The 24,821-nt window shown below is 35.7% G+C and overlaps 2 protein-coding genes across 5 annotated transcripts; both read left to right on the forward strand.

Moving 5' to 3' along the window:
* Nucleotides 1–5,456: 5,456 nt before the first annotated feature.
* LOC133736477 (type IV inositol polyphosphate 5-phosphatase 3) lies at nt 5,457–17,767 on the forward strand. Of its 3 annotated transcripts, none has more exons than XM_062163977.1 (12): nt 5,458–5,783; nt 10,719–10,748; nt 10,861–11,026; nt 11,162–11,239; nt 11,543–11,612; nt 11,773–11,877; nt 12,145–13,006; nt 13,980–14,164; nt 14,463–14,571; nt 15,476–15,618; nt 16,398–16,632; nt 17,351–17,767. In XM_062163977.1, the coding sequence occupies exons 2-12, from the start codon at nt 10,719–10,721 to the stop codon at nt 17,372–17,374; spliced, it is 2,007 nt and encodes a 668-aa protein (XP_062019961.1). In that variant the 5' UTR covers nt 5,458–5,783; the 3' UTR covers nt 17,375–17,767. The 3 variants fall into 3 exon arrangements, 2 of the variants coding, with proteins under 2 accessions (XP_062019961.1, XP_062019962.1); XM_062163978.1 differs by having other exon boundaries at nt 5,459–5,783; nt 10,906–11,026; XR_009859580.1 differs by lacking the exon at nt 17,351–17,767 and having other exon boundaries at nt 5,457–5,783; nt 15,498–15,618; nt 16,398–16,537.
* Nucleotides 17,768–20,510: 2,743 nt separating this feature from the next.
* On the forward strand, nt 20,511–24,802 carry LOC133735921 (uncharacterized). Of its 2 annotated transcripts, none has more exons than XM_062163362.1 (10): nt 20,511–20,671; nt 20,777–20,838; nt 21,248–21,367; nt 21,475–21,574; nt 21,709–21,789; nt 22,023–22,072; nt 22,172–22,322; nt 22,408–22,464; nt 24,200–24,321; nt 24,414–24,802. In XM_062163362.1, exons 1-10 carry the CDS (start codon nt 20,564–20,566, stop codon nt 24,628–24,630), a joined length of 1,068 nt encoding a protein of 355 aa, XP_062019346.1. In that variant the 5' UTR covers nt 20,511–20,563; the 3' UTR covers nt 24,631–24,802. The 2 variants fall into 2 exon arrangements, with proteins under 2 accessions (XP_062019346.1, XP_062019348.1); XM_062163364.1 differs by having other exon boundaries at nt 20,532–20,671; nt 21,234–21,367.
* Nucleotides 24,803–24,821: the final 19 nt, after the last annotated feature.

A 24,821-nucleotide genomic window follows, 5' to 3' on the forward strand; every position in this document is an offset into this window, starting at 1 on the left:
ATTCTATGCTTTGACATATTTTGATTCGTGATTTGATGTTTGAAACCTTGCCAATGTGTTAGTAGTAGTTAATCCTATTTAATTTCATTCCATCCATATAAATTCTACTTGATTCTATGTTTTGATGTGTCACATATGTATATAATTACTTAGATGTTAATTTAGAAAATAAATCTTAAATCCCCTTCTTGTATTTTCGTAAATAATGTGTAAATTTATTCTTTAATTTGTTTTGCTAACGTTTTATTTTTCAGGAATTAATTAGGCCCTAATCCCCGGTTGAGAATGATCCATACTTATTCTTACTACATTGATAGGGTTTTAAATTGAGCACTAATTTTGTGCAGATCATTCTTTTTCTTGAAGAATTTCTTTTTTGGATCTTCATCCTGTTGTTTCTTGAAGTTGGAACTTTTCTTAAATTTTCAATCTTTTTTCTTATTACTCTTTCTGAACCGTTTTGAGTAATATTTTTATTTTTTCTTACGGAATTTGGATTCATGACATCCCCAGTTGGTAGGCATATCCAGTATTCCATAACAGAAGTTTTCAACTCCTTTGAGTTGTTTCTTGGCCATTTTGGCTCTAAGATTTGCTTTGCATTGTTCTTTCAGTAATTGCCTGATTCTGTCGGCAATTCCTCCAACTGAAAATCTTTCAATTGGTTTTTCAGCTATGCTTTCTCTCACAGATGTTCTCCATGGTTCAGGAAGTTTTCTGTGTAACAGGTTTACTAGATCAGTATTTTCTAGTTCACCTATCGTACAGTAGTATTCTTGAAACTCATTCAAGTATTCTTCAAAATATCTCATGTCACAAATTTTGAGAGCATAGATATTTGATTTGGCCTTTTCTTTAGCTTTTTCATTCAGATTTGAGTGATCTCCACAGAATTGATCGTACAGGGGTACTGCAAAATCATAATTTTTTATTTCTTCTAGCCAGTCTCTTCCTCTGGCAATCTCTTTAAAAGATAGATAGTACTTTTTGGCTACTCCGGTGAGAGTAGTTTCATAGTACACCTGAAGATCTGGAGCTTCAAATTTTCCAAGGGTAAGAGCAGAAGCCATCATGAGGCTATCTACCCATTGGTCAATAACTTTTCTTTTATCTAGAGCTTTGTCTAGATTTAGCCATATACCATAGTTCGTGATTGGCACCCTAGGCATATTGTCTTCTGGGACAAATCTTTGAGAATTTCTTTCTTCTTTTCTGCCTGTAGGAGCTTTCTGTACAGGGTGTTTTAGTTTTCCCTTTTCTCTAATGATGAAAGTTTTGGAATTGGAGCTTTCTCCGTCTTCCATTTCTATATCTTGATAAGGAAGGATTTTTCTTACCTTTCCTGTTTTGAAAATTTTCATTTCTTCGATTAGTTGTTCTAAACGTTCAGTATTTTCGCAAGATTCAACTTCATCATAGAGTTCATAGAGTTTTTTTGCTCTAAGCATATTTGCTGGTCTATTTAGATCAGCTTCTAATTCTTCTTCAGTAATAGGATATGTTGGTTCTTCAACAGTGAATTTGGTACCACTAACACTAGCTTCTCTAGTGTTGTAGCATCTTCTGAGATGATTTTTGTTAATCCTGACATTTTCAGGATATACGTCACTTTTTCTGTGATCGTCAAATTTTAGACTGATATCTCCAGTCTTTCTACTTTCATAGATTGCCGTTTTGGCACTTTCTGGTAGTCTTTTTGGACCAGATAATTTTCATTCAATAGGAAAAGTTATTTCATTCCAAGTAACCTTGTGAATCTGTTGTGAATGGTTCTTCTAACTGGTGAGGAATCCAGTAGTAAGACCTGGGATATTTGATATCCTTGTCTTAAGTTCTACTATGGTACTCATCAGTTTATAGTATATTCTGTATACTAGTGCAAGTTCTTGCATATTTTCTTTCATTGATATACCTTCTGTCTTGACTCTCAGTCGTAGACAATGGGCTGCATCTTTCAAGCTGGTTGAAAAGTTTGGGAAACAATTGAAATAAGCTACTTGATTGCATAAAGATGCTTCAAGTGTTCCCAACAGACTAGCTTGAAAATCTGTTAGTCTATTGTCTTGTAGGACACATAGAACTAAACAGTTTATACCTTCTCGGGCAAGAAGCTTTATGCCTACTTGGACTGCTCCAATGTGCATAAATTGATAATTTTTTGCCTTTGCTCTGGCAACTTCTTGAGGAGTGATCATCAAGAGATCTGTCTCGAGCTCCTGTTGTAGAGGGGGTTGTAAATTCCAATAATTTGAAATGATGGCTATCCATCAGTTCAAACTTTCCCCTTTTGTAGATTTGTTTGAAATCTAATTTTGGAATTGCGGAGTTTTTCACCTCCTGTTCAATTTCAGTGTATTCAAATTCTTCAGCATTTAGGAGTTGTACTCCTTTCTTTTTTCCAAAGATGCTCATCATCTTGACATCTCTTGCTACCAAGTGTTTTGGTTTTTCATACCTAATACTAGTTAGACTAGTAGAAGGTTCTAGAAAAATCATGCTTGGAATAGGATTCTTCTCCGGTTTTTCTAATGGTTTGAATCCATTCGCTTTCTTTGATTTTACTGGAGGCTTTTTCTTATCATTCAGTATATTTTTCATAGAATCCAGCGTTTCTCGCTGTTCATTGATTTTTCTAACAACACTTGTTAGCTGTTATTCTTCCGTTTTAGGAAGTTCTTTGATGTAATCTATTTTGTTTTCCAATTTTTCTAATTGGTAGATTATATCTGGCAATTTTTCTAGATGATCTTGACATTTAGATACTTCTTGTACCAGGTTCTGATGTTTCTCATCAGAAGATTTTAATAGAGAATTCAACTTCTCTAATATTAATTCAGACATTGTCCCCATTGAGGATTCCACTTTTGAGCTCTTTTTACAAGCTCTGATACCAGTGATGTGCGGATCTAACCGATGCTCAAATAATCAAGAGGTTTTTGTTCATCTTTAAGTATGAATTTCAATTCTTCAATATATTTCTCAATTCTATAAATATGTTTTTGTACTAAGAAAATTCTATCCCAGTAGTCTGGGGTTTCTCTACTGAGTCTAGCTCGGTCGTCTTTTGCTTTTCTCAACTTTTCTTGCTCTTCGGCTAACTCTTTACTAAATCTCTGACAGTTTGCAACTAAATCCAATCTAGACAGAATACGATCTAAATGTGCGATTATGAATAGTGAAAATAACTGTTTACCTTCGAGTATAGAGGATGGATTTATACCTGTAATATGTTAAACGTTAAATTCAAAAGCATGGGCCCACTACGCTCCGTCAATTTTATTTTTACTGAAGGAAGAGATTAAAAACTAAAGAGGAAGTAAAACACCTCTTAAAGACAAAATGTCCTTAAGTGTAAACTTTTGTCCTTAAATGTTTAAAACCAAATGTTGAGGAGTTATTTGTGTTTTGGAATCTTATCAAAGGGGTATATGTAGTTTGCTATAGAAACTATCAATGGAAGAATAGATTATTCATAAATGAGACAGATCAACGATATCCGAATTATCCAAAGCCAACTTGGATAGACTTGTAGCCATCAAGTCTACGAAAGACATATTTAGTATAGATGCGAAGATGCTAGCACCAAAATCCTAACCTTAGGAGAGAAAGAGAAAGCCGTTGGAATTTTATTACTACTTAAGAAACACATACGATTTACTAGTTAAATAATAATAATAATTTATTTTAATTTAATTTTTTCATTTCAAGAGAACTACCTTTTTTTATCTTTTCTATATTATGATATTCTCATTTTCATCAACTCTATTTCATCCCACTACATGACAGTGATGACACTATTGACATTCGAATCCGTGATCTCTAAACCGTTTTTTTTTTTTCTTTCTTAAACCTCATTCCTGTTCACCCTTAATGGGGCTCGAACACTATGTTTTTTTTTTTTTTTGAATAGGAATAGAAGTTGATTGTTATTCAATAAATCAACAGCCAATTGGTCATAGCTTACAAAGCCTACATAAGCAATCCGGTAAAACCTATCCAAGCTAAAGCAAACTAATTAAAATCACTGGGAAGCTCACAGTTAAGCAAGCTTGCCCAAGCATAAGAAAGTTTCGCCTCATACGGAAAGAAATCATTTAACTAACTCTTACTTGCCAGTCACGCAATTGTGGTACAAGCAATAAACTAGAAACGTCATAAAAGACTCATAAAAACTTAATCATACTCAAACAGGCTTAAGACCCCAAGCAAAGCACCTAAACAACAGGCTCGAACACTATGTTAAATATACAATATAATCAGTAAAACACAGCCCACCGGTGGAGAAGTATTAACATATTGCACAGCATTTTTTTTAATGGTAGATTTAAAAGTAGCTTCAAATAGTGTAGAACCTTTTCCGGATATGGCACACGATAATCACAATGTTTCTATATAAAATTAGAAAAGAAAACGCACTTAATGGAATCAATCACATAACTAAACACAATGTAAAGATGCTGCCAAATGAGTTAGTCCCTAAAACACTTTCCTTAACCACTGTACTAGCTTTTTAATTTCTTCATGCTTTTGTTTACTTGCCAGCGTTCTTATATTAGTATTCTATTTGGCAGATGGTTGACTTAAACCTTCTTCCTAGTGAAATTGTTGCCTAGTTTAATTCATATTAATAATTTAAAGCTGTAACATAACTTTCAAACTGTCCAAGCATTTAGCTGGTTAGCTACATTATATTAATTTTTAAGTGTTAGTTTACACATCGCTTATCTTTCAATCAATTATGTTCGTCCATAGGGTTATCATGGACATGACATTGTTATATGTGCGCAAAGATCATATATATATATATATATATATATATATATATATATATATATATATATAATACACACAAAATAAAAGGTATATATGAAATTATTCAAATAAGATGAGGAAGGTTGACCAACTAAAGAAGTAAAAGAAAAAGTCATATAGACCTAAAAATCTGAAGATTTTATCTGTGAGTAAAACGACAAGTCGATAAGTAACCATTGAATAGAAGCTATGAGTTCAAGTTATTTAGTTATGTGGTTTTAGAATTTTTGCACTTTTTATTCTGAGCGCTAATAAAAAAAATGAAATTACTTGAATTATGACTCTTTATGTCGTATTCTGAAAAATATAAGTCATAGGGCATCTCTGAGTCATAAAGTAATTTTTAATATAGTGTGTGTTTTTTTTAAAAAAAATTAATAAAAAATATAATATGTGACAAATGATTTGTAGGCTTCCGTATGGGAATAGGGAGGGGAATGCCATATGTAGTATTTCACCTCTTGAGGTACGGTACACTTTATGTGTGTGTCCCCTAACAAATTTGGTGTCCTGTCTAAATAACTCCAGAAGATAAAAGAAAATACCACACTGGCTAACACTACCCACACGTGTCTTGAAATCAGACGGGGAATGGACGGAGACATGTGCTGCTTCTCAAGTTCTTATAACTTTGCAACAGCAGCCAATAAACAAGCACACCCCTCTCTCTCTCTCAGCTCTCTCTCCCTCTCACCCAGACACATGCATTTAAGCGGCTGATCCATCTGCCAAAAACCCAGCTCCTCCTTCATATATAATTCTACACGTACAATTCAGAGGGGACGTAGGGAGGAGAGGTATGTCTGGCTCGGTTTCCTACTAGGTTAGTTCCAGCTAGTTGTCTTCGGTTGCTCGATCGAGTTCATCAGTTGTCTCTGTGTATTCCCTTGATTTGCTTCTACTGTTCTGTGGAGATCCATACAAGACTACTCTTCTAGCTAGCTCCATCATCAAACCAAAGCCAGATTCCGGTATGTTTCTGCATATAATATAATTCACAGTCTCTTATCCTTGATTCTGTTTGTTTTTTTTTTTTCTTGTTTAAAAGTGCATATATACATGCTATTTTGGGGTTTGAGTCTCTTTTTATATTGATCTTAGGAAGAGAAAGAAAAAACAGGGTTTCTCTTCCTTTGATCCTTTCTCTCTTATATATATCTGTTTTTTTCTTCTTCCCTTTACAACTTTGACACTTTACTGTTCCTGAAACTAATTAAAACCACTCTTTTTCTCTTTCTATCTGGAACCAAAAAGACTGGCAACAGTGACTTAAAGTTCTGTTCTATCTTTTTAATTTTCTAATCCCATTATCAAGATCATTTCCACTGTTTTATTCTATTCTGTTCTTCATATATGCGAGAATTTTTTTTTTTCTTACCAGTTCTATAGTGGTGCGCGCTTTTTCCTCTGACAGAGTGGTTAGATATGAACATGAGATTGAAGAGTGAATACAGTAAATACTGGACTGAAATCAGTGAAATGTGTATGGATGAGTTAAAAACAAAAACAAAAATTACTATGTATCCCCAGGTGACATAATGATGTTACCTCGACTGGGACCTAAAAGTTTGAAAACCGAACCGAACTAAACTACAAAATTCTTTAAAATTAATGGAGTTTAGGACCCTCTGAACTTGAGATATTAGACAGATCTAACCACATTCCTGACCTAAATGATTGAGATTATTTAACCTAAACTGTAGTGTTTAAACTGTTTTTTTTTTGGGGTCAAATTGTTGGAGACTTTAGAGGGTCCTATTATATTTCCTTTGTTATTTAGAGCGGCCATATTTGTAAGAATAAAATAGAAACCTTAATAAATTTAGAGAAGTTCAGGATGGTTCTCAATCAAATTATTAGATTTGCTGTCACGGTATTCTTAAAGATTCAAACATGTATTAGGGAACAAAGTTCTTATTTTGTATTGCTCCATGCTGCCTCTCTTCCAGTTTAGCACCACACCTGTATAGTTCAATGAATCTTAATTTGGGCAAGACTTTATTATTTTGTCTGTCCAGTCAAGTCCTTTTAACAAAAATACTAAACTTCACAACAATAAGATTCTTATCGATTATTCAAAAAAAAAAAAAAAACATTCTTATCGACAAAGAATGCTAAGAATATCTAGGGCTCGCTATAATTGTGGGTTATATACCGTTTCACCATTAGATTGAAGATATTTTTGGCACTAGAAACATGACGCGATGAAAAAGTGAGAGTATTTTGTCAATTTAGGACTACTGCAGGGGTCATAGTGGTATTAGATTTTTCATGTGGGTCTACGTATCTTTCTCTTATTAGCTAGAGTAACCAAACCAATCGTCAAGCTGTTAGCTGTCTAACTCAAGTTGTTGATCAATTGCTACTTGAGGTTTATTGAAGAACAAAAATTTGTAGACCCCCGACTTGATCCATTCATTTCTGGCCACCGCGATATCATGCCGACAGCTTAAAGCTAGCCCGATCCCCGAGTTGCGTCAAAGGCAAAGATGTAGGCATGTAGCCACAATCGTTCCATTTGATAGGAGTTTTCATTATTTAAATTTTGCCTACATAACTCCATTATAAAATTAACCTTAATGGGTTATTTATTAATCCTACCACTTAGATTTCTTCATTTCAAGCTCCCGTCATATTTGAATCCTTTCACTTTAGTCTCTATCATGTTCAAGTTCCTTGGTACCTTCAAATTTCTTATCCAGACACCCCTTTAGTTCCCTAAAAAAGAAGATACCTCCCAAGGTCTTCAATGAACAATCTCCTACATGTGGAGATTGAAGAACCGTCTCTACACGCAGCTCCTCATAATGTTGAGTATGACTGGAGTAAGATTATTGTGGCTCCTTAAAGTAAATGTAGCTCCTAATTTAAGTTTTTTTTTTTTTCAATAAATTTGATGAAAATATAGAAGCACCAATAGAGATGCTCGACAATAAAAAATCTGTTAGGTGAGAATCTCACTTTCGTTCTAATCTGTGAACTAATAGTTCACAATCTTGTGTATAATTAGAATCATGTTATACAACTAAATAAAAAAGAAAAGAAAAGAAAGTTGTCTCCCTTTTTGTTTTTTGTGCAAAAGATCTGAATCTTATTTTGTGAGGGAGTAATGTCATGAACTGATCATGATCGATGTCGGTTATTTAGTTTGGATTGGATCTCCCTGTCCACATAAAGTTTAGATTGAATATTTTCATTTTTGTCTTTTTAGCAATAGTGTTTAGATTGGATTGGGGGAACGAGTTAGAGTTTGAGCTGGTTGGCCTGTTTGTTTCGTTCTATGTGTCATGTGTACATAGATGGTACTGCCACCGGAATAGGTATCAGAGATAACAACTAAAAACGACCCTGTCTCTTTCTTTAAATTTATTGCGTGATGAAAACATATATCATTACATAAGTTCATACATTCAAGCCTAGTCTAGTAAGACCTCAAAATAAATAAATAAAAATTTGGATGAGGTTCGGAGAAACTTTTTAATAAGGCAGTTGGACTATTCATATTGTCCGTCAAATAATAGCTTGCTATGCGTATAAGTTTGTATATATTAAAGATGTTACTGGAATTTCACAAATGACAATAAAAAATAGTTTGAATATAATTTTATAATAAAAGAATTTTAAAACCAACTTGGTGTGATAAGGTCGGTCGAGCGATCTAGCATGAAATTCCTATGTCTAGTATTCAAGTCTCAACTCCCACTAATTTTGTAGCCAGCAGGTTTGAGGGGTCTTCAGGTTCTTGTGCTTGCGGCTGTGCATCAGTCTAGTTTTACTGAGATTACCTACGTAAACTTTAGCTTGAATAATGACGCGCTAACGTAACTGAAGTGACTTGCTAAGTCACGTCAATAAAAAAAAGAATTAATTTTTTTTCCATAAAAAAAAAAAGAATTAAATTAAGTAGACAGATACCACGTGTGATCAGGTGGACATACACAATTTTTTTTTCCCCACAAGGGTAGCTGGCTGCATATATTGCCTTTATAAAAAATGTTGAGGTCCTCGAGTTGATAACTATTGAGAGCTACATTTATAACAATAATTTCCAAGTCTTTGTGTGACTTCCCTTTTCTATATTTCTTTTGCTAGGAACCCCGTGGAATGGGCTCACAGAAAGCTAAGATTTAGAGCAAAACAATGATATAGTGCGCTAAAGCAAAATGATAGGGTAAAGAGAGGCCGGTGAAAAGGTCCATTTTAAAACAGTAAAGAGAGGCCGGTGTTTTGATTTAAAAATGATTTAAGGATGATGAGTCTATTTCCACGCCACTCTTTGCAAGGGGGGAGTGTGATAGGGTACATCATAACTAGCATGATTTATTATAGTCTACTGTCTAGAAAGTTTTCTAACACAGTTTATTGATTAAATGCTCCACCAAATTTTTTACGATTATATGATTAATTATGACATTTTTCTTGATAGTACAAACGATCAATACATCAAGCAACTCTTTACAATTGTCAAGTGTTTAAATTTGAGAAATACCTAGATGCCAAGATGCTAGGAGCCTAGGATATCTTGGTCCACTGTAATGTTCACCCAATCACTAATTAATTAATAAAATTATGTTTAGCTACATTTGGATGTAAATCTAACAGTTGAAAGAATTTTTATTATTTTTTATCATTAGATGTAAATGTAAGGATAATTGAGCATAATTATTTTAGTCAGTTACTGACCAGGTGAATACCACTGCTTGGTCCAAATAGTTTTTTTTTTTTTTTTTTTTTAACATTTATAAAGAGAGTTTTGAATGCACGTATATTAGTATAGGGTAGGCCTTTAAAATTAGGCCAGTGCCAATGTACATGTCGAAGCCCAAGCCCATCAGGCCCAAGTTAATTGGCGGGTTGAGCTCGACCTATTTTACAAAAGATACGGCTTGGGCTACGCTTTTTAAGACCTGGACAGCCCAAATCCGGCACATACTAATATTTATTAGCTAGTCATGTCTTGCTCAAAAAATATACAAAAATCTCATTTAAATTATAGATAGTAACTTTAGATTTGATTATTCAACAATATATTATTATTTTTTTTGCATTTAATCAGTGGATTTAAAAAGATTAAAATTTATGTCACTGATCAAATAGAGGCTCAAATTATTTCTATGTCACTGATCAAATATAGGGCAGGCCTTGCAGACCTGAACTTTATCGGCTCATAGGTAGGGCATGAGCTTTACATATTTGTGAAAGGGCCAATCTTGCCCATCTAACACTTAGGGTTAAAAAAGCCCAGGGTCAGGTAGTATTTGAGCCAACCATATTTTACAGTTGGTTCGATCCAGGATTGCCCATTTTATTAGCCTAATAGAGGGAGGTAAACCGATTCCATGAATTGACAGCTAGGCCAACCCAGCTCTCCTCATGTAATGTTTTGAGTCATAGAATAAGAAGAAAGTAAATGCACAGGTTCGGAAATGTTTCGGTAAATCACGGGTTACATTTGCGGACTTGGCTTCTCTGCTATAATATGACATGCTATAATTTGCTTGGATTCTATCACAACCGTCAGATATAGTTTTAAGGATCAGCTGATGCCACATCAAGAAACATTAAGAAGTTTTAAGGGCCAGATGATGCACTTTTTTTTCTAGCAAATTATAGTTATAGCAGAGAAGCCAATTTCTACATTTGCTTGGTGGTTGGAACGGATAATAATAACAATAATAATTAGCTGTTAATCATAATTGAAAAGTCAAAACCGTGGAAATTTACAAGTCCAACCTTCAAAATGTCGTTTATTTCCGTTTCTTTGGCGGCAGTCTTCTTCTTCTTCTTTCCTTCACAATCGATTTGGCAATTTCACTTCTCTCTCTCTCTCTCTCTCTCTCTCTCTCCAAACATTGTGTTGATTTTTGTTTTGTTGTCTGGTATGTCCTCTAACGATGCCTCCACAGATGAAGCCCAACTCCAAGAATCAGCAACAGGTAACACTCTCTCTTTGTTTATGTCTCTGTTTACCATGATGATGATGCAGTCATGCAGAATGCATTGTTGTTTTTTTGGGTTTAATTTTGGGAAACTGAGAGCAATTTGCAGAGGAAATGGGCTGAACTGTGTTGTTTGGATTGGTCATGCATACAGCTGTTCTGGCCCAGAGTTGTGATGCGCAAATGGCTCAACATCTCCGCCAAAGAGTCCGATTACAGCGCCGATACCGAAGACGAAGACGACTGGGATCCTGACTCCCCAACAAGCCAGCAAGGTCCTATTTCTTCAACCACAGCTTGTACATGTGTTTCTTGAATTTTCAATATTTTGGTCTTTACTTTTGCCCTTGTCTTTTTGTTTATGGAATACCCTTTGGGGTTTAGACTGACTGTCAAGTTGGTCATTGCAGATTTTGGTCAGCGGGGAAGAGGATCAAGGTTTAAAGATATCAAAGAGGATGAGTCTGAGGATGATGACGACCTTGATGGTAATGTTTCAAGGACACTTGCTTCTACATTTTATCTTTATTATATTTAGTGATGACTGTGATGAACCTAGATGAACGTGAATCATATATTTTAATCTGGTTTCTCTTCAAGAAGACCACCCTGGTTTTTTTACCTGGTTCAATTTTTCGAGCAGTGGCTAATGCACATTTATAGCTTGGTCATTCTCAGATGTCATATGCTTTTCCAGTTAGAAACTGATGTCTTCTGTTTCTGTCCCAATTCCAGTGTCTTTTTGACAGTTATTTTTTCTCATTATGTTCCTTTCTATGTGGGTTAAGCAGATCTTCCTCGAGTACGAAGACGAAAATCAGAGACCTTTAGAACACAGTATATAAATACAAAGGAACTCAGGTATACCCCTCATATTCTTGTAATATCAAGTAAAACCATACATTTGATAATATAATTACTGTCAAGGCATTGTTTATCAGGCTGTATTCATTAATACTTCTATTGGTGGTATCTCCCTTGCTTTTTTTTTTTTCTTCTTTTTGTTCCCGGCTGTTTCCAGAATATGTGTTGGTACATGGAATGTTGGAGGACAGACTCCACCCGATGACTTGGATATTGATGGTTGGCTAGATATCAATGACCCAGCCGACATCTATGTAATTGGGTATGTATATTTGACCCCTTTACTTACCAATTCACTGATTTTGAATTTATGGACCCTATTCTGTATCTCATGATCTAATATCCCATAGAGTTTCTTGCTTTAATAAATGCTATTGAATAACCTCAATCATACCTATCATATTATCTTCAATATTCCTTGTGCTTTTTCTCCCCTCTTTAGTTTCTTGTACCACTTTGATTTGTATTGTAATGTGTTGTTCAGACTGAACTGTTTTTCTTAGAAAAATGAAAAATGCTTTATTTTCAGTCTTCAGGAGATCGTACCACTCAATGCTGGGAATATATTTGGTGCCGAAGATAGCCGGCCAGTTAGTAAGTGGGAAAATGTCATCCGTGAAACGCTGGATAGATGTCGACCTGCGGCCAACAAGGTTAAATCCTTTAGTGATCCTCCATCACCCTCAAAATTTAGGCCATCTGATGATGTCCCTTATATGGAAGAGGAGATATTAGATGAAAGTGATAGTGATATTGGCAATGAAGTCCATCCATTGGATGACGAACCCAAAGATTTTGGTGTCAGCAATGGTACATCAGTCACAAGCAAAACAGTGAATGTTGATGGTCCTGTTTCTAACTTTACTGATAGTACTAAACCGGGGATGCCAATTGGAGAGGATTTACAGAGGCAACATTCTTCTCCAAAGAGATTAGATAGGTTATATTGCCTTCGGCCAGATGATTGTCCATTAGATGAAGACACTTCTGCTGTCCAACATAATGGCAAGTTAACCAAAATGCCTAGTGGGTCTGAAAGAATTGGTTTGAACTGGCCGGAGCGTCCATTGAACTTGCTATCTCAGCACTTATTAGAGCGACGAAATTCCTTTAGACCAACGAAGTCTTTCAAGTCCTCAAAATCTTTCAGGACGCACAATTCTTTCAAGTCAGCTGCAAATGACATGGCACCAGAATTAGCTTTGCTTGGAGAGATTGATCTTGAATCTCTCATGAAACGGGAACGAAGACCATCATATGTAAGGATAGTAAGTAAGCAGATGGTTGGGATTTTCCTAACTGTATGGGTTCGTAGGAGCTTACGTAAACACATTCAGAACTTAAAGGTGTCAACTGTTGGTGTTGGTGTTATGGGATACATTGGTAACAAGGTTCGTTTCTTTTTACAAATTTCTATATTTTTTTAGTGAAATAATTTTCATTATAACAACTGTTATTGTTAGTGGTTAGACTAATCTGATGATCTCCTGGTTGTTCTTCTTTGCAACTAAGGTCATCTCACAGTTAATTCTTTAAATGCTCTTATCATGCATTGGCTCCATTTGGGATTGCTTCTAAACTTGGCAAAAAGTGATTTGACAGTACCAAAATCGCTTTTGGTGGTGTTTGGCAAAATAAGTGAAGCACTTTTTTAGTTACAGAAGCACTTTGTGTGGTTTTTGAAATCACTTGGCATATGCTTCCTAAAGTGCTTTTACAAAAAACACTTAAATGTTTTATAAAATAATCTATGTGCTTTTTAATAAATCTGCTTCTAGTGGAATTGCTATATTACAAAAGCACTTCTGGAGAAGTGATTCCGCACCGAGCAATCATTTCATTGATGTCAAATTCTATCTGATGTACCTGTATCACAAAGCAGATAAGTATAAAACTCTGGTTAAACATTAGAAAATTTCTGGAGTTGTTCCCCTCCCTTTTCTGTCTTGTATCCCAGATGATATCGTCATTGCAGCACCTTTTTAGGGGCTTCGCTGACCCTTGCTTTTGTTGTTTATAGGCATTGAACTTTCCCATTTCAAGATTTGTTCCTAGAATCTATTTCTGTTAGGTCCTTAATGATATCATTCGTCCAGAAGATCCATGTTTATTATATACGCTTTCCTTAACAAATCATCCTTAGTTAGGAGGCTTTGCACTTAGTTTTTCACTGATGATTTGTTTAAATAGGAGACAAAAAAATACTTTGGAAATAAAACTGCGTCTTCTTTTCCCTTGTCCCATGCTCTGATGTTCTGCACTAGCCAATGTCTCACAAAAGTACTTTATTATAGTGGGTTTGACTGTTATTATTATTTTTTTTTATTTTTTTTTTATGTTAAGACAGTTTCTCAATTTTGCCAGGGATCTGTATCTGTGAGTATGTCCATATATCAGACACTGTTTTGTTTCGTGTGCACTCACCTGACAGCAGGTGAAAGGGAGGTAGATGAATCAAAAAGAAATGCTGATGTGCATGAAATTCATCGGAGAACTCACTTTCATTCGTTTTCTGGTATTGGGCTTCCGAAAAGTATCCATGACCATGAGTAAGTATATGGCACTTAATTAGAAGAAGCCAAACTCATGCTCACTTTACCTTGATTTTTTTTTCCTCCTTTTGCCTCCAACATTTTATAAATACATGTAGACTCCGTATATGTGTGCGTATAAGTACTTTCCCCCTTCAGATTGTAGAATAGTTACCAAATATTAAAAGTTTTAATCTCCTAATAAAACTGCCGGATATGCAAACTCATTATACGACTGTAACTTTACTAGTGTTTATAAGGAGCGTACGTGTTCCTCATTAAGAGAGTACACTGAAAGTATTTTGTACTCCTGCAGAAGAATAATTTGGTTGGGTGATCTAAATTATCGTATCAACTTGTCATATGAGAAAACACAAGAACTTATCTCCAAAAAAGAGTGGTCCCAGTTGGCTGAGAAGGACCAGGTACAATTTTTCTTTCACTGTAGATAGATTGTTGGATTGAAATTATTTTTGCTGATTGATAATGTGTCTAGTAGCAATATTGACCATTAGATTTACTTTGGATTTGTATTGGCGTTATGCAACCCAATTTTTCTGCTGACTGATCTATACTTACAGATTCCAGGTCAATCTTTGAGACAAATACATGAGTGTATAAATTTGTCACTATAATTAATGCTTACCTGAAGATAGATGGCTTATTATGTCTTACAGTGCATTTAACTATTTCTATTGGTTAAAATTTTAATTTTAAAGGCTAGTAATCACAGATCAACCAAATTTCGGTCATTCAGTTTTGCATTGGACTATAATATTTATAAATTTTTTAAGATACAAGATGCTTCAATATAGCTTCTATTAAGTTTTTCAGTTAATTGTGTGCAGTTTTTTTGTAACTCTTTCAAATTGTTTCGTTAGTTATATGCTATAGTGAAAGCCAACAGTTTGCTTGTCTTCAAACTTATATCCCCCGAATGTATGACTGGTCGAATAGCTGTTCCATTCTATGAGAGTTGCATGAAGTGTTTTCAGTTAATTGTGTGCAGGTTTTTTTTTTTTTTTTTTTTTTTTTATAAACTCTTTCAAATTATTTCCTTAGAAAAGCCAACAGTTTACTTGTCTTTAAACTTATATCCAGAATGTATGACTGGTCGAACAACTGTTCCATTCTATGAGAGTTGCATGTTTTACTGTATGGCATTTGCGCTTGTATATTTTAACAAGACAGCCTCTAAATTTTGGGAGGGGACATATTGGTGGGATTTTAAACATTGAGTTCTTCCTAATTGATTGAATTTCAGTCTTCCAGTCAAATTAACTGAGATTCCAAAACATAACTTAAGCACATTGTCGTTTAAACTGACAGCTTGCACGACAATTTAAAAAAGGTCATGCATTTGATGGATGGTCTGAGGGTGTTCTAAATTTCCCGCCAACGTATAAGTATGAGATGAATTCAGACAAGTATTATGGAGAGGATCCAAAGGGTGGAAGGCGGACTCCAGCATGGTAGGTTTGCATTGATCCCATATCTAGTTATTCATTTTGTTTTAATCCATTCTGTACTTTAAAATACTGTAGGTTTTAGGATGTTTACTTATCTAGTTTGCATTTCTCTTGCCTCTAGCCATATAACTGAACAGCTCTTTCCATTATTTATATCCCAAAAGGAACTGGAGATAATGATATGAATGTGTCTTATAATAGACTTTAGTAAGGAATATAAAAACCTCAGAAGCTTGCAAACATTTATAGATTTTGCAACCAGGTATAAGATCGAAACGCACTGTCTGGAAAATTCCAACTATAGAAGTAATTTATTTCGAATTGAGTACATATTCTGTTCACTGACATTGCTTAAATACATACATTTTCCCATTATCAGTGTGTAAGAACTTATTTCTGAGATTCTCCCTGTTACATGGTGAATTTTTATTCTTCTTATTTTTATGCTATTATAATAGTTGAAGATCCTTCAAAGTTTTGTTTTGCTTTGAGATTTTTCTGTTGCATCACTGGTGGTTTAGTGTTGAATTATAGTGATAAAAATATGTATTCCAAGAATCCTTTGGAGACTTCAATTTGGGAAACATTAACACATTCATTATACAGTATGATGGGGTGAACTCTGATATATTGTTGGGAAATTTCAAAAATTTCCCCAAATAAGAATGAGGATTTTGTATTCTTCAATAAATTCACAGTAATCTTTAGTCTTTTTTTATTGTCTTTATATTTGTATGTCAATTCCTTATACGATATTTACAATACTGTGCTCCCATTTTCAGGTGTGACCGCATTCTTTCATATGGCCGAGGAATGAGGTTACTGCAGTATAGAAGGATTGAACATAAATTTTCTGATCATCGACCAGTGACTGCTACTTATATGGCAGAGGTTGAGGTTTTTTCTGCTAGGAAGCTTCAGCGGGCCCTCACATTCACTGATGCAGAGATTGAAAATGAGGAAATTGCAACAGATATGGGTATTGATGTTGGAATGAACAACTTAAAATTGGAACAGGTATGTACTTTACTAGGCATGTTGTGCATACACTGGTGGTACCTCCAGTTTCTTAAGAACTATATATCTGCCGTCACATTTGTTTTTTTTTTTTTTTTCTATGTTTTTTTTTTTTTAACTCTGCCCCTCCCATCCTAAACTCCATTCATCTCTGATGCTAGTGAGATTTGAATTCATGACCTCCATGGTGTTATCTGCTGTCACTTTTGTATGGGTACTACATTAAGCCACGACCATGATTTTTGTTTATGTCACGTAGTTTGCACAACTATTAGATGTTGGAATTACATATTGAATAATGCTTCATGTTAATGCCCCTTCCTTTCAGCCTCAAATATGTCTTGTGGTATATGACGCATTTATAGCCATAAATTGGGTTGTGAATGTAGTAATCACACTCATCTTCATTTTTTTGACTTTGTCAAAGGGGACCTGAAGGCTTCCTAGGCCCAAGATAAATCCCTTCGGCGCATGTGTAATGCTCCAACTGTGCATTGTAGCACAGTGCCTGACCACTTTGACAGCTTCGGGGTTCGAACCTAGGTTGGGGAGCACACCCAACTAGGCAAGAACCACTAGGCCACTTGCAGTGGTTATTACAATCATCATGTTAATTGGTCATTAAGCAAGTGTTCTTGGAACACAGTTTTTATTTTTATTTATGAATCCTTGAGATGTTTGTGTTTCTATTCATAAACTTGCTTCCTCGATCATGCAGGGTATATCTGATTGGGATCGTTAACTGGTTAAGTGAGGCCACCGTATACGCTACGCGTGGAAGTTCCAGCAAGTACATATACAACTTATATGTATTTTATTTTATTTTATTACATATACAACTTATATCATTCTTTGCTGTGATCACTTTGTCCAGCACATAATAATGATATATTTTGTCTGGCCAAAAAAAAAAAGAAGAGAAACATTGATGTACATTTCTGATAGATTGTAAATCGTATAGGGTTGTTTGCGGTCGTGGAGCATATTAGTTGAGTCGAGTTATACATCACATAGTAACGAAGAGTAAGTTTGCTTTATACATGTGCTATATTGTATAATCAAACCATCTCGAGGAAGCTTTTTGGAATTGTAAATAATATATGAGCACAAATTATTAATGGATCTTTTTAGATGATGTTTGGCGTTCTTTGTGTTTCTCATGTCTTGTAACTTTTTTCTTGGTCACCAAGCAAAGATTTGAGAAGATGAAAAACAAAATGAAAAGACATCCAATAGAGGTGAGAATATGCTTAAGCTTTAAGCACCCCTAGTAACGGTCACCTCCATTCTGAGAATCATTTATCTCAAGGGTTCATCTATCAACATGGATTTGACCCTTCCTCATGTGAATGAGATTCACAGTTTGATGATTAAGCAGTAGAACAAACAATTTTATCTGATTGACCAATAGAAAATGGACTGTTTTTTTTTTTTTTTTTTGACTGAATGGGGTTGAGGGATGTAGCACCCTTCACCCAATATTATTGATAAACTAATAAAACATGAAAAAAAAATTTATGCACTGACGGTGCTAGTAAACCACCAAATTCAACAGATCTCAATCGTTGATATTTATAGGCAACTATTTTTTTTGAAAACTAAAAAATATATTTGATGTTATCCAGCTGTACATTTCTGTTTGTGCACGTCGGTGCACTGAATACTATCTCAACATTTATCCCGCGGATGAGACATATAACCTGAATTCCGGGCTACAATAGAAGCCTACAAATATCCTCGTAGAGTGCATCCTAAATAATAGCATGAGTCTCAACATAACAAAAACTAGCAAAATGCGTTAATAGAAAATTGTAGGCCTGAGATCGGTTTGGTTAACAAACCATCGCTAACCAAAGTAGTCTGCCCTTTTGCTAAATCACCCTTCCCTGGATACCCCTGACATATATGCTCATGTGTTTCATCAATGAGCTAGTACTATTACTAGTTGAATTAGCTGCAAGATGAGTAGGACGAATACTTACATTGTGCTCTAGTGGTGTGCCCAACAACCTCCTCCTTTCCATCTACAATCTTAATAAGGGGGTGCTCTTCCTTTGTGAAATGCTCCCACACCAAAAATCGTTGCCTTGTAGTTGCTATAGACTTGGTCTTCTTCTCAGCCCCTTTCCTTGTTCTTCTTCAACAGGAGCTGCAAGACTGCTCTGGACAATCTCATTTCCAGCAGCACGACTTGATTGACTTGAATCCGAACTCATGAATTCAACTATTTGGATTTTAATTATTCAAGGGAAAATTACTGGTCACTCATTGTATTTTTAGGGCGTCAATAGTTTAGTCCCTACTATCCTAATTTTAACAAATTACTCTTCAGACATTCAAATCTCACACAATGTGGTCCAAAATGACTATTTTACCCTTCACTACCTCTTTTTTTTTTATTTAAAAAAATTAATTCTTCTCTCTTTTTTTTAATTATGCTCTCTCTCTCTCTCTCTCTCTCTCTCTCTCTCTCTCTCTCTCTCTCTCTCTCTCTCTCTCTCTCTCTCTCTCTCCCCTAATTGATGCAAAACTTCGCTCTCTCTAGAACATGTGATGTAGAAAGAAAATGACCCAAGAAGAACAAGAATGTTAAAATGAGATTCAAAAGATCAGTATCAGCAAAAGAGGAAGAGAAGGAGGAGGAGGGTCACAAAACAACGACGTTTGCGGCGGAGAGACCCAACCCGAGAAGCCCAATACGGCCGTTGAAAGTACAGAAGGTTGGCGAGTTGGTCAGATTCGTGGCTATGCAATTAGGCTCCCCCAAAGAGTCCATATTGAAGCCGAGTTTCGCTGGTCTGCAAGCGGTGGCTGAGTCTCCGATTCGGAAGGCGATTGGAGCCGTCAAGGACTAGACGAGCGGGCATGCCTGTCTGCGGTGTCGAAGCGACTGAGGAAGATGCGCGACTGGATCATGGCACTCAAGGGTCGATGCTAGTGCACCTCCTCATGAACGACGGGACCCGTATTCCAGGACGAGAGGCTTGATTTGATGTTTTTCGAGAGGAAGAGTGGTAGTGGTACTAGATCTTATGACTGTGATAATGGAGGAGACATGAGGAGCTCAAGGTCTTATGGAGATGTGAGTGAGTCTACAAAATCAGAGAGAGAGAGAGAATAGAAAAAAGAAAGTGAGGGGTGAAATAGTCATTTTGGATCACATTGTGTGAGATTTGAATGTCTGAGGAGCAATTTTTTTTTTTGTTAAAATTAGAATAGTAGGGACTGAACTGTTGACGTCCTAAAAGTACAGGGAGTGACCAGTAATTTCCCTATTATTTAAAGAGGGATGAACTGAGTTAGGGATTTTGCATAACAAGAATTGAGTTTTTTTATCGAAAAGAGATAATCGATCTGAATTGAAATCAGGAACTGAATCCTCGATTTGAACTAGGTAAGGGACTTGAGAATTCAGAGAAGTGGAGAGCTAGGTAAGGTGTTTTTTTTTTTTAACTGAAAGAAGAAAGATTCGATGTCTTCCGAGGGTAAGCCTTATATAGTTGCATATATGTATCGGTTTTGCCAGTTCTTGATAGTTAAGAAAAGTAAGAACTGAAACCTTACCAGAAAAACTTTGACAGTTTGATTTTACAAAAATTGCAGTATATTTTTTTTAAAGAATCAGACCAAACCGGCATTTTCAATTTGAATTTGGGTGGTTCTGCCGGTTTCTGGGTCTAAAGTTCTAAACCTAAAAAATCGTGAAACAAATGGCGTGACCAACCGAAAATCGACTTGGAAGTAGAAAGAATACTTTACATTTTTCCACGTACCAAACAATAATTGGCGGATACGGCCACCACATGAAATTATATAGAATTAGTAGGCAGTATTTTCTGCTACGTGGCATATCGTCAACGGTAAGTTCAGTTGGTGAACTCATTACGCATATTGGCGGCACAGTTACTTCTGCTGACCAAAGTATTAACCCATGAGAGATCTTCCACTCAAAAAGGCAAAAGCCCCGAGCGATACTTGTTCGACTCTCAGACTTGAACTTCACATATCCCCTAGAGCGCTTACAATGTTTCTTCTCAAGGTCCCCATATATTCACATCTCAAGTTTTGATGTTTCAGTTATGAACTTATGATTCTGTGTTTGCTTCCATAATTTCTAGTTTCTGTTTTCTGTTTTCTGTTGCAGGCATGGAGACAAACGGCTTTTGCTACATATGGGTACCTGAATTTCACCAAGTCTGGTTTCATGTAATGTCCAATTCTACTACTTTATGTCTATTTATTCGTTGGGATGGTTAATAGCTTTTGAACTGACTTGTATGTTAATAATCTGTTGATCTGTTCATTTACTTTGTTCAATCTACTCTAGAAAGTATATACTCTTTAACTGATACAAGTAAAGCATACATACGTGGTAGATGCTCAATTTCATGGGTTTGTCAAATGGGTAAGGAAGATTGATCATGAATCGGAATCACAATGTAATGCATTTAAGTACATAAATGGGTGGTTTCTCTTGTATCCTTTCCATCTTAAGGAGATTAGTCAACAATGCAAGTGTTCAATGCTGATTTATGTAACCTAGAAGCATTCGTGCTGGTCAGTCCGACATCTTTGTTAGGTTGAAGTAATCTATGTTGAAGTATGTGCATTGTAGAGAACATTCAAAGAATTTCAAGTCAGAGGACATGGAAATACGGAGAGACGGGAAAAACTGCATTGTAACAGGAGCTAATTCAGGCCTTGGTTTTGCGACTGCTGAGGGACTTGCATCACGGTGCTTTTCTTGTCTTAGTTTTTTATGGTTTTTGAACTTCCAGTTTTTAGAAAGTATACCTTAAAGAACTAATTTTTCTCTTTACATAATGTTCTATTATCTTAAAGTGGGGCAACTGTGTATATGGTCTGTCGAAACAAGGAGAGAGGTGAAGCAGCACAATCTAAAATTCAATCTAAAACTGGTAACCAAAATGTTCATTTGGAGGTATATGTCATCCACTTTTGTGTCTTAATTATTCACTGACTTTCGCTAACTCGATAGTTAGTTTTATGCTCTAAGCAGCAATCTGATAAACTGTGTTTTGATAATAGATGGCTTAATATACTATTATTTTCCAGGTCTGCGATCTTTCATCTGTTAGTGATGTCAAATCATTTGCATCCACGTTTTCCTTAAAGAATGTGCCAGTTCATGTATTGGTAAGTTATCCATTCTTTTCTGGTAGAAACATGGTGTTGTAGTGAAATACAGTGCCTGCATGTTACTATTCTAAACTGCTTAGATTATTGTTCTTCTTTCTATTTATATATTTTGTGGTTCTGTGGTATTTTCTTTTGGAAGAAACTCATTACATTAGTTGGCCATTCGGCGCTTGTTTGTCTTCAATTTTTTTTCCAAGAATTTGAGAGAGCTAAGATGGTGTCGCCTGTAGGTTAACAACGCAGGCATGCTTGAGCATGATAGAGTTACCACATCAGAAGGGTGAGTCCTTGATTACTTGCATGTCCAACTTTTAGACATTCTATATGCTTTCTCTTTGGTTTAATATAATGATAACCTTTTGCTTATTTGAAATGCCAGGTTGGAGTTGAACTTTGCCACAAATGTGTTGGGCACCTATGCCATGACTGAACTGATGTTGCCATTGCTGGAGATAGCTGCACCTGATGCTCGAGTTATTACTGTTTCCTCTGGTGGCATGTACACAGTTCCCTTGACCAAAGATTTACAGGTAACTGCTTTTACAAAAATCTAGTTAGCAACAGCATTCTGTCTCTCTGATACTTCAAAAATTATAATGTATCTGTCTAATGCAGTTCACTGATGGCAACTTCAATGGGGTGGAGCAGTATGCTCGAAACAAGCGAGTTCAGGTTTGATAATCTTTGACAGGCATAATAAGTTTAAATTCTTTTAGTGATTCTTATCTTTTTATGATGATGTTTCATCAAATGTCGAAAAGGATGAATTGGATATTGGGGTGCAGCTATATCTGCTCTAAACTTAAGGTGGAGTAGAACTAATGCATTGAATATAGCAACTCCAGGAAGATTCTTTTTACATGAAACTGCCCATATAAATTTCACATACAATGATTGACACTGCAGTGTTCTTGGTCCTCTTAGGCTTTGAGTTTTCTAAATTCAAATATTGTCCATCATATTATTGTTGGCTTTGACAGCTATGATTTTGATTTGGGTCTAGTAATTCTGTATTGGGTTTAGAAAGTCGAAAGACATCCGTGGTATTGTCTAGGGCTGGGTTCGGATCGGTTCGGTCCGAAAAAGATGGAAACCGAGTCCGAAACCGATACTATCGGTTCGGTCCGGATCGATTTTTTTTGCATGTAAGAACCGATTAGAAACCGACCCGAACACTATCGGTTCGGTCTATCGGTTTTCCGGGCCAAGAAACCTGTTTTTCCAGATTCATTGAAGCAAAAGAAATGCAGAAACTGAAGCAAACTGGCAGGAATACAAAAACTGTAAAGCAAGTAGAAAATGCAGAAATGCAGCAAAACTGTAAAGCAGAAAATGCAGAAATGCAGAAAATCTGTAATGTAAAGCAGAGAATGCAGAAATGCAGCAAAACTGTAAAGCAGAGAATGCAGAAATGCAGAAAAACTGTAATGCAGAAATGCAGAAAAACTGTAAAGCAGAAATGCAGTAAAACTGTAAAGCAGAGAATGCAGCAAAGCTGTAAAGCAGAGAATGCAGAAATGCAGAAAAACTGTAAAGCAGAAATGCAGCAAACCTGTAAAACAGAAAATGCAGAAATGCAGAATGTTGGAACTTGCTAAAGTCCCACATGGAAGAAAGTTTTAAGGTTTATAGCCTTTATAAGATCCCATCCTTCCAAAAAAATGAATGGATGACAAGTTTAGATGTGGGCTTTGGTGGGCTTTTCCTATTGGGTTTCCCATAAGAATATGCATATGTATAAAAGTCAAAGATGGCCTTCAGCCTTGAGCTCTTGGGCTTGGTTTGATTAAATCTAATTTTATTTTTTGATCTAACACAGAAGCAGCAAAACTACAAATGCAGAAAATCATATACATGTACAATTATTGGTCCGGATCGGTTCTGCAAATACTGAGACCGAACCGGAAGACATTTTAATCGGTTCGGTTTAACCCGAACCGAGGATTTCTGTTTTCAAAACAGACCCAAATGGTCGGTTTCGGTCCGGATCGATCCGGTTTCTCAGTCTCTCGGGTCAAACCGCCCAGCCCTAGTATTGTCCAACCAACATATTAATTTTTTCTTGTTTTATCTTCAAACTTTATATCTAGTAATTTCGGAGCATCAAATAACATTCGTTGATGTTCTGAAATTAATGAATGTCAGATCTCTAAAATCAATGTTAGGGACAGCGGATGTCCTTAATTCAGATCTATAATTATATATGTGATATATTTAAATCAATGTTGGGGAGAAAAAAGTTATACATTTTTGTTTCGATCACCAGTTTACAGGTACAATACTAGGTCTCTAGATACTTGTTACTGCTCAACTAAAGAAACTTAAAATGCTTGTAGGTGGAACTGTTTGAATATTACTTATATTCTTCAAGCTATTTTCTGGAGCTAATATTTTTTTTTTTTCCCAGGTGGCACTAACTGAGAAATGGGCTGAAATAAACAAAAACAAGGGGATTGGATTCTATTCTATGCACCCTGGTTGGGCTGAGACACCTGGGGTTGCCAACAGTTTGCCGAGTTTCTCTAAAGCGTTCGGAACATTACCTATCACATTATATCTGCCTTTTTTTTTTCTTTTTTTTTTGGTTCTACTCATATTTCTTCCTTTTATATCTGTTTTAGTCTTTCGGGAAAACTTAGAACAAACGATGAAGGTGCAGACACCATTGTTTGGCTGGCTTTGCAGCCAAAAGAGAAATTGGTATCAGGTGCATTTTATTTTGATAGAGCAGAAGCACCTAAACACCTGATGTTTGCAGCTACCAGTGGCTCTCATGGTGTAATTGACTCGGTTATTGACAGTCTACGACGCTTATCTGGTATCTCTGCACAAGATTAGGAAACCTGTATAGTAATTTATGGCTATTTTACATTTTTAACCAGTTCAAAATGGCGGAATTGTAGTCACAAGTGGGTCAAGGACATTTGCATCATGATGCAGTCAAACTCACTCTAGAACAAAAAATCTCTTGTTGAAATAAATTGAAGCAAGAATCGAAGCTATTGGTGAAGAGACCAAGATCACTGTTG

The sequence above is a fragment of the Rosa rugosa genome, chromosome 3, assembly GCF_958449725.1.
Source record: "Rosa rugosa chromosome 3, drRosRugo1.1, whole genome shotgun sequence".
NCBI lineage: Eukaryota > Viridiplantae > Streptophyta > Magnoliopsida > Rosales > Rosaceae > Rosa > Rosa rugosa.